Here is a 10,705-nt window from a genome sequence, read left to right as displayed (position 1 = left end):
AGAGAATAACGAGTCTGCTCTACAACCTTAGCTAGCAGCCGGTAGGCTTTTAGTACATGCAGCAGAGGCTCATGCACTAAGCTCCAGATGTCCCAGGTTTGATTCTGCCTACAGACACTTGGGGTCTGTTGGCATTGCACCTCACTTACCTAACATAAAGGCTGCGCCTGGACTAAGAAGACTAAATTGGCCCAGCTGTTGGTGTTGCCACCTTGAATAACCTTATAGTGTAGGCACAGCCTGCACCAGTAGAAGTGGTTTTCTTTCTACTGGGGGCTCTGGAGTGTTTTGAAACAGGTTGTGGTATTGGGAGGTGCGGTGGGGCATTTGCACAGTTTTGGGGTTGTTCTGGGTAATTCAGGGGTGCTGCGAGCTGCATGGGGTGTTTTGGAGGTGCTGAGAGGCTGTTTTGGGGGAGTCTCGGGCGGGCTCACCAGTGACACGTCCGCCAGAGTCTTGGGCAGAAGGCTGAGACCAGGATGCTCTGGGAACCCAGCCCCTCCCGTTCCTTTCCCTGTCGTTGCAATCCGGAACGCGGCCGGCCTGGTTTGTACCCCGCGGCTGCCCGTCCCCGCGGTGCATTGTGGGCTGTAGCAATATGGCCGCCTCCTTGGTGTGTTCCTGAGGGGAGTTTCATTCTCCGGCGCAGTAGGACGGTTCCCCTGCCACGGGGGCCGTAGCCAGCCGAGCCGCCAAGGGCCTGCGTGTGTGAGGAGGAGCCGGAGGAGGGCACGATGGGCCGAGCCCGTCCCCCGCCGCAGCAGCCGGGGCGCGAGGGCTGCCCGCGGGGCTAGAGGCCCGGCTCCCCCGAGAAGCTTAGCGACGCCTCAGCCCTGCCAGGGGCGAGGAGAAGCCGCTGAGCCCGGCCGAGGCTGCTGTCCGTGGGCGAGGTGACTGGCCGGCTCTGAGCACCGCTACAGACACAGCTGGGACGGGGCCCCGCCACCCCCTGCCCCTGGGAAAGGGGCACCCAGAACACTCCCTTCTACCTCTGAGGCCCCCGGGGCTGGGGACCCCACCGGCCCCTGGCTCTCCCCAGCGCGTGCTGGGGTGGACATTGCTGAGCACTTGTTGCCTGACACCCTCCTCTCCTGATGGAGTCTGAGATGCTGCAGTCGCCTCTCCTGGGGCTCGGGGAGGAGGATGAGTCAGACCTGACTGACTGGAACTTGCCTCTGGCCTTCATGAAGAAGCGACACTGTGAGAAGATTGAGGGCTCCAAGTCTCTGGCCCAGAGCTGGAGGATGAAGGACCGGGTAATGCTCTGGGGTAGGGGACTTTTTTTTGGTGGGGGGAGTGCAATGGGGAAAGATAAGGGGCAGCTCTGGTTTTGGGGCAGCATTTGCAATGTGTTGTTGGAAGTATCACTCATTTTGATTGCTCCTAATACTCAGGTTTGCCTTAGTCCCGTGCACTACAGTGGAAGAGAACATATTAAAAGATAATGAACGATGGTTACAAGTGTTCCCTCTAATCTTTTTTGTCCACATACAGATTTTTTCCATTGATGTGCAGAATATTTTTTATCTGCACAGCAGTATGTGCACCACCAGTAAAACAAAATACATAACTGTTACCACCATGCTAGTCAGCTGTGTGACATTTGAATTTCTTCAGAGTGGCTGTACAAGCACACATGTTGCAAGGAACACTGTTTCAATTCCCAATTGTATGAATTTTAAGTAGCTGTAATGAGTTTCTTTAAAATTGGTGTTGTTTTGACCAGGCAGTGGAATTAATGATGTCTGAAAACAGACCTCACTGTATCAGGTTAGTGGTGTGGGCAGAAAGTGCAGTAAATGTTCGTGTTATATACAGTGATGTTTTCCTGTGAGTTTTTTTTGTTTGTTTTAGTTTTTCTTTGGATATTGCATGGAAATATATGAATAATGCATTTTTATCAGAACAGCAATAGGATCATAGTGTTTTGAGATGGAAAATCCCTATTTGATCATCAGGCTGGTTAACCTGCAAGGCAGGATGTTGTCCCCTGACCAAATATGTAGTGAACATTATATGGAGGCTGTACTGAGCTTTGTTACGAAAACACAAACCTTTTTGTCAGGCCCATGTAGTCCTCGGTGACTTGGTTTCTGCTGCTGAGCTTCCCTTGTTAGACGTAAATACATAATTGTGGAAGAAAAAGAGTATGTACTTGATCTTTTCTTGAAAATGGCTGTACCTTAAAGAACTTCTGAGTTCTTGGGTGTGTATTGCTTTTTTCGTGTGTTTGTGTGTGTGTGTGTGTGTGTGGACAACTGGTGTGTTTCCAAATCTACAGTTACCTAATCAAATAACATTCTCAATTAATTATCTTGGAAAATATATTTTTTGGAAGTAATTCTTTATTGGACTGCTAGCGGTGGCACGTAATAGATAAGGTGCTACCAAATTCATGGTGTATTTTTGCCAATTCCATTGTCCTAGGCTTTTGAAAATAGTAAATTTCATGATTTCAGCTAATTAAAACTGAAATTTCTTGGTATTGTAATTGTAGGATGCTTGATCCAAAGAGGAATTGTTTAGGTGGGTGAGTGTCACCAGGTTATTATAAGGGGTGTAGGGGGTTTTAGTACCCTTACTTCTGTGTGGTTGCTGATGGTGTTTTTGCCTTCAGAGCTGGGCACCTAGAGGGTGGAAGCTCCTGGACAGGAGACTCACTGTGAAGGCAGAGCCACCACCACCAGCAGCTTTGCAGAAATAAGGATGGCTTGCTATGATATTGTCACCTTTATTTCTGGGCTGTTGTCTGCAGTCAGCAGTTGCCACTTTCCAGCTACCCTGCTCTGAAAGCATCAGCACAAAAGGAAGGGTGGCATGCTATGTTACTGTCACCTTTATATCTGTGTTGCTGCTGGTAGGGCACCAGGTTTAAAGTTGGGGGCTCAGCCAGTAGGGATGTAAATATCTTAAAATAGCGAGCTGGTTAAACAGTTGATAGAATCGTCGAATTCTAGGGCTGGAAGGGACCTCAGGAGGTCGTCTAGTCCAGACCCATGCCTAAAGCAGGATCAACCCCAACTAAATCATCCCAGCTATGACTATGTCAAGCTGGGACTTAAAAACCTCTAGGAATGGAGATTCCACCACCTGTCTCAGTAACACATTCCAGTGCTTCACCACCCTCCTGGAGAAATAGTTTTTCCTAATGTCCAACCTACACCTCTCCCTCTGTAACTTCAGACTATTGCTCCTTGTTCGGCCACCTGTCACCACTGAGAATAGTCTCTCTCCATGCTGTTAGGGCCTCCCTTCAGGAAGTTGAAGGCTGCTGTCAAATTGCCCCTCAGTCTGCTCTTCTGCAAACTAAATAAGCCCAAATCTCTCAGCCTCTCCTCAAATATTCCCTTTAATCAGTTGCCCTGTGCTGTGTCTCCCATGGTTACCCAGGGCCCTGCCTGTTCACCTGGCCCTGGGGAAAGAATGAAGGGAACTCTCAGAAATGATATACCCCGTTCTTTGTGCTTGGTGACCACAGTCACATAGATGTTTGCCTGATTTTCCATTTAAAGAAAATTTGTCCACTCCAACCTGTTCTTTGAGATTTCCTGATATGATTCAATCAACGCTAGTCTTTCTGAAATAAATCAAAACCTGGTGGTTCCTGAGAAGAGTCAACAGCAACATGCTGTTTATTTAGAGTGGTCAAAATGCTCCACGTGACTCTCCATTGAGCCTCAGTATCCAAGTAAGGGTCTACAGATTGGAAATGGCTCACTCAGTACCACAAATAATCTTCCACTTCGTATCCACATCCATCTTGATTGAATTAGCTCTGATGGAATGCTTCCATCTCTATAGTTTTGCTATCTTTTCTTTTTCTTTCTGGTCACACAGCTGATGAAGTGAGTTGAAACTCACAAAAGCTTATGACATCATAAAATTGTTAGTCCTTAAGATGCTTCTGCACTCCTTGTTATTGATGCACAGGGTATTTACTTGCATTCAATTGCATACACTGTTCTATGTTTCTTCTAAACTGTTGTGTAGTGTTCTGTGCACTGTTAAGTACTTCAGATGTTTCATCTTGGAAGTGACTATGCTTCAGTGATATGTAAGTAAGGTGTGTGTGTCTCTCTCTCTCTCTTGTGTAACTTATACAGTTAGTAAAATGCATAAAGTGATTTGGGATGGAAGATGCTAAAAGAACACAGGCTCGTGTGTTTGCCATTTTGCAGTGCTTGTATGCTTCTGATTAGTTTTCATTTTTATATGAAAAACCTAATTAGGAAGTAAAATATCCCAGTGCAACTATCTAAATTAAAATATTAAAAACTGCTACAACCCTGTGTTAGTTTTATTAAAATCCTTAGCCCTCTGAACAGGAAAGAGATTGAGAGAGTTATCTTAGAAAACAAACACAAACTAAATGCTTGTTTAGTTTGGGTATTTTGGTGGAGTGGAAAGTAACTTCTAATTTTTGGAATACCTTTTCCTTTCTTATGTGTCATCACCTTACCTGTGAATTTTTCTTGTAAAAAAAAATGTTTATGTAAATGGAATTTTACATCTCTCGTTTTCCAACTCAAATGTTCCAGAAGTTGTTGTAAAAAACTGGGCAATATCAAAGTGAGATTCCTTTAATTATAGGGATGTAATGATTGTTTCTGGTCCAAATCTTAACCAACTATAAAAATAATGCTTAAAAATAAGCAAAACAAATTACACATCCACTGTTCTTCTGATCCTGAAAAATCTTACTGGCTCTTCTGAAGAGGGCTGCATCTTTGACAAGCTTCAACTCTCTCTTCTGGGCAGCTGTGTTATTAATGACAAACAGGTGGTGAGGAATTCATGGTTATAGAGGTTGCTCTTGGCAATTGGCTGCTTGTGCACTTAGTTTTTGTGACAGACAAAGTATGAAAAACACAAAAATCTTGTTTTGCTGCAGGCAAAAGGTTTGTTTTTAAGCTTGCTACCTAGCTTTCTCATAAGTAGGTTCAGTGGGGCAGCATGTCTTGCATATTTCTGTAAACCAAAACACACAGTTGATAGGTTTAATTCTGTGCCTGCCTGTCTTGACTTTCCAATAAAACGTTTTGTATAACCTCTAATATTAGAAATACAGTGTGACAGCACTAAGTTATTGTTGGATAAAGGTATCTGTCAGTCTAGAATGGTAGGCAAGTTAAAGGCATTCTATATAGAGTACACGTCCAATTTAGTGACATTTTATATTTGAAAAGCAGATTGTGATATAAAGGGAGGCCTGTACTCGTAATCTGCAAATAAAAATTTTTATACCTATACTTCAGTTTCACTACACCCATATGTGGGTGGCTCAGCAGAGAAGCAAAGGACAAAAGAGGCTATGAAACCTGAACTGTTTTGCATTAGAGGCTCTGTCTGTCAGTTTCTGCTTGTTAACAGAGCAGCATATGAAACGCTTGTATGACTACAGTCCATGTTATGTCAATTGGGCCCCTTCCATGAGCAATACAAAACATTTGCACCCCAGCACGCTCACTTTTGATAATACAGCACTGATAATAGACTATGTCAGTTAATTGGTATGGAAGTCAGGCGAACACACACAGTTTTTTATTTTCAGACTGGAGAATAGCAGGTAGCGTTATTGAAACAGTTACAGTGACTTACTGAAATCTTGGTTTGGCAAAACCATAATGGGACTGACATTCAGGCACTAAGATCATAACCCTAAATAAATCTGCCACAGAACATAAATCTCTGTTTGACCTGTCCAAAAATCCCACTGTGCATCTTGAATGAGAGAGTGGACAGTTTTATATACAGTAAACTCTTTCATATCTGGCATCCCCAGGATGGGGAGGTTGCTGGATAGTCAAATATTCTGGGTAATAAAGAGGTATACTTAGCAAAGCATAACACTGAAGAAAAACAAGATTAGATATTAAGAAACAAATAAAAACGTATGCAGAGTATTTTGTTCACCAACAACAGTAGTATTGTACACTGTAAACTCATACTGTATTTGCTGTATTTGTTCAAATTTACTTTTACTGTTCTGTACTTATGGAAAAAGTAACTAAAATTTACTTATGGTTAAAATGCCAGTTATGTGAGAGTTTTGGATGATAGAGTGCCAGATATAAAAGAGTTTACTGTATGTTTCATTTTCTGAATTGAGGTGATCATATCTCTCTCCTGGGATTCTCATTGACTACTTATCTTTTATGAAACTTATGATTTATCTTCATCTCATGCTTTCAGAGAATGAGACAGGAATGAGACTGAACTGATCAAGGCACCAGAGATCATTCACATTTCAGAAATGCCACTTAGTCACTTAGAAAGCCAAATCCTCTGGACTTTCAAAGAAGTTTGTTTTTAAGACATTTGTTGGAAACCCATATGAAACTCCCACCCAAATCCTTTGTTTCACTTTTAAGGCCCCATGTGTGGTACTAACAATATAATATAGCATATAGGACACTGGAGTGTGTCTGCCCACATGAATAGTCCTAATATGCTGATCTGATACTTCTCAGTTGTTTCCTTGAAAACCATATAATGTTTGCTGCTTTCACTTACCTTAAAATATTGGGATCCATGTAAAAACAGTAATAAGAAAAATAATTCATACTGCACAGCTGCTGCTTTTCTTCTTAAAATCACATTCCTTTCAAATAACAGAGGAATAGCTTAGTGGTTAGAGCACTGGCCTTGTAAACCCAGGATTGTGAGCTCAGTCCTTGTGGGGGCCTTTTAATGGTCGGGGCAGGTCAGATTTATTTAAAGAATGTCAGGGGTAGGTCTGGCTGTGAGTTCAGGGAGCTGGACTTGCTGACTCTTCAAGGTCCCTTGCAGTTCTATGAGATATGTATAATTCTATGTATGAATTTTCGGAGTGCCATTTGTTATATTTCTGTATTCATTAAGTATTTTGAGAAAAGGAAAACCTACTCAGGAATAGTATGTTAGTATCTGAACTAATGGATTTAATACATCTGAGGAGGTGGGTGTATATGGAATAACCAGATTATCATGTCATTAGTGTCATAGGAGAAATCTAAGGTTACAACTGGTCCAGGGGAAATTATCTTTCCAGTGGTGTAAGGAATGACTTTCAACTGGTTTGAGGAATTCAGTTTTCACTATTCTGATTGTCAGCTATTAAGACGATATGGCTTCCCCTATTTCCTTTCAAGGCAATCTATATCACTTTTAAGAAGTGTTCCCTCATAGTCACCATTTCTTAATTTCATTCTGTTGCTGTTTTGTTATACCTCATGTATTCCCCTAAATAATATCTTTCCATCCTTTCAGTGTCCTCCAGTGATTCCTGAAAATCCATTTTTTTTCCTTTGCTGTACATATCCTCCCTCTGTTCTCTGAATTTTATGTTGCAGCCACAATCATTTCAGCCATGGATGAGATTTCTTGCCTGGTCGTACCACCTATTATCATAGAATCATAAAACTGGAAGGAACCTTGAGAGGCAGTCAAGTCCAGTCCTCTGCACTTATGGCAGGAGTAAGCCCTATCTACCATCCCTGACAGGTGTTTGTCCAACCTGCTCTGTTGTGGTGTTTGTTAATCAGTTGAGTCAACCAGATTGCCAACTTTTTCTTCTTTTCACTACAGCTTCCTTTTGCCAACTTTTTCTGCTGTTGATGATTTGGAAAGCAACGCCTGGCTATTAGCATCCTCTTGTAAGGTCTTGTCCAAGAATAGATTAAAATTAATGATTTTTAGCATTTGAATTAAATATAGGTTTGTTTTTAAAAAATAAACCAATTTAATTTTAAATTTTAAATTGATAACTTATATTGAGTACTAAACTTACTATAAGCTATTAAAATAATTTAATTTAAAAAAATAGTATTAAGCAAAATAGGTTTGCTGCTGAAATTAAGAAAAGCCACTGAATTGGAGGGAATCACTGCTTAAACACCTGGAACCAGACTGTTGACATGCTAAATGAGCTTTTGATCACAGCAGTCTTTTCTGCAGGTGCAAAGAGAACATTTTCTTAATTTTTCCGTATTCACGTAGTTTAGTTTAAGGACTAGTTCATTCGTAGTTGAAGTTGATTGGAAGTTTAAAAAACATGAAAGTTTGTTTCTCATCTTATCCATGCATAAAAGGTGTGAGAGGATCACATCTACACATTCTAAACACTACTTCTGGTCATCATGTGCAATGTCAATTCAGCTCAGCAGCTATGGATAGAAATTCCTCTGTTTAATAAATCAGGTAGTTTTTTTAAAAGTGGAACATACAAAACATTTTTCTTATCTATCCAGTGCACTTAACTGAGTTTTATTTAGTTAATAAAGCAAGATTCTGTGCTGTTTTTATGCATTTTAATTGAGTTCTAGTTTCCTTCCAAATGAAGCTTGACACAAATAACAAATGAAAACAGTCATCTCTTAAATATAGTATGAAAAATTCACAATTTTCCAAGATAAAACATAAAAAATTCAGAATTAAATATACATAAAGCCATATAATAGTGCATTATCCTAGTTAGAAGAAACAAGCACCAATCTAAGGAATGGTTATATTTAGTGGGAAATCAATATGTTTTAATGATTACAAAGCAAAGAAGATCAGCTTGCCTTCGGGAAAGTAACAACAAAATAGATATTGAAACTGACTTAAATCAAGGTTTCCTGCTCACTGATTGAAATCATGATTCAAACTGGTGATTTACGTGAACCTGCCCTGCTTACCTACCCCTTTGGGCAGCCTCATTTATTCCTATATATACTGATCAGGATTCATATTTATCCATTTTATGGTGGAAATGATTGGCAAGAAGAGGCTGAAGTTCTGCAAAAATTTCTGGGAGAAAGTAACAAAAAAGAGTGCATTATCTAATAGCTTTTGAGACTAGGTTACTAGAGATACTTTTTCCTCATGCTGTACTGCTGTGGGGGTCACTGGAGACAATAAAGCTGGAACTCCCTTGTAAATGGGAGAAGTTTGTTTTTTCTCGGAAGCCTCATGTTGGGAATTGGCTCCCATCCTTTTTTCTTCACAAGGCAGATCCATTAGCCTTCAGAGTGCACGACAAAACCCACCACCTCTTGCAGGCTTTTGGAGAAGTCTTGGCTGGTTGTGTTTTATGCTGGGGGAGCAGTCCATAAAGAGCTTGAGACAAAAAGCTTGCCTTCTATAAATAAGCAGAATGCATATTAGTTAGGGATGTACCAACAGTCATATGAGCCTTGCCAGATTTTCATGAGTAAACAGCACTTCTAGACCGTATTTAGAAAGGATGCAGGTAGGCTTGTGGATTCTTTCCCAGGCCTCCAAATATAAATACATAGAGGCTGTTAATTAACCATCATGGTAAATAAGGCAGTTGTCTTCCACAGTCTCCAAATCCAGATCTCTCCCTAGCACCATTTGGCCAGCTAGTGGTCTTAGTTTTCTGTAGTGCATAGTAAAATTGTCCCTTTAGGTAAGGGAATAAGATGGCTTTTGTTTTTTCTTCTTACAGCGTGGGTTTAATTTCATGAAGGTCTGAAAGAAAAGTTCTTTTGAAGAGAGGAATTGGGTGAGAAGGGGAAAGCTTCTAGCTCCCAATTTGAAGAGTGATTATTGGTCACTGTAATTAAAATGACTGAACGTTGCCATTCCTTTCATCGAGAAGGCTTGCTTCTGCAGAGGTTTTATTCTTCCTGCATTGATTCTAGGGAATGTGTGTCCCAGAAGCATGACACTGCTTTGATCTATTTTTTATTTAAAGAATTGTTTTATCAGGTGGAGTTGGGATTAAGCTTTAAATGTTGAATTAAAGCTCCTAGCTTTCGTAGCAACTGAGTCATGAAACTTTACTAAAATCAAAGGATCTCAAATATGTTGGATTTTATCTGACAAGATGCTACTTAAGTCAGAATGTTTAAAACTGAACCACATTTTACTTGCATTGATTTCCAAAATACACAGAGAGCAGAAGAGTTAGTTGTAGTGATTTTATTTATTTATTTATTTGCTGCTTTATAACCTTCACAGTGAGCATTAAATCCTGCTTTTAGGAGAATAGGAATAGACTGACAATCGATTTTGTACAAAAATTATAGATTGACAACAGTACTGCATAAGAATGTTCTTAATTCACATAGATTTGTGGAGTTTTAACTGCTTAAGTGCTAAATATTCAGCATTTCACAGAAATAATAATGGAACATAGTAGCGTAATAAGGGAGCTGAGGGTTAGTATTGAAATTAAACTTTGACTTATGCTTTATGTACGTTCATAGTGGAATAACTGACAGTATTTTGAAATAATGCTGCCTCAGTATTTTGAAATGGCACTTAGCTATTTCGAAGTACAGTGTCTACATATATAGAGTCTATTTTGAAATAGAGCCATTGAATGCACTATGGCTTATTTCGAAATAGGCTGTATTCCCTGTCTTAACAGCATTTATTTCAAAATAGCTATTTCATGATCATGGAGTGCCAGCTGTGTGCAATGTAGGGATTAGTAGGCCCTATGCAAGTACAGTACACCCCCAACTTATGTGGCGGTTGTTACTTCTCAAGTGTGGCAAATGCTAGTAAATACTGGTAGTACAGAAGTGTGGAGTGTGTTGAACATGGGTACACATCTGATGAAATGCCATGCTAGGTGTGCAGAAAATTGAGGTTAAAAAACAACCAAACATTCAGAAGGAGCTGATGCAGGAATGTAGCTCATGCTGTCACCACAGTCACAGCAAGAACTGACCTTTTGGGCTGCAGATGGCTGCAGACCACCAGCAGGGGCACA

General features: G+C 40.7%; 1 protein-coding gene across 5 annotated transcripts in view; it reads left to right on the top strand.

The window, feature by feature from the left end:
* Positions 1 to 598: 598 nt before the first annotated feature.
* Positions 599 to 10,705, top strand: part of RPTOR (regulatory associated protein of MTOR complex 1) — a 256,227-nt gene continuing 246,120 nt past the window's right edge. For all 5 annotated transcript variants that reach the window (XR_012648254.1, XM_075014603.1, XM_075014602.1 and 2 more), the window contains exon 1: positions 599 to 1,256. Coding sequence is in view for 4 of the 5 variants with exons in the window: in XM_075014603.1 (XP_074870704.1) it covers positions 1,095 to 1,256 (162 nt within the window). In the remaining variant the exon portion in view is untranslated. The remainder of the gene's footprint in view (positions 1,257 to 10,705) is intronic.

The sequence above is a fragment of the Carettochelys insculpta genome, chromosome 20, assembly GCF_033958435.1.
Source record: "Carettochelys insculpta isolate YL-2023 chromosome 20, ASM3395843v1, whole genome shotgun sequence".
Lineage (NCBI taxonomy): Eukaryota > Metazoa > Chordata > Testudines > Carettochelyidae > Carettochelys > Carettochelys insculpta.
This window is presented reverse-complemented; position numbering and strand designations above follow the sequence as displayed.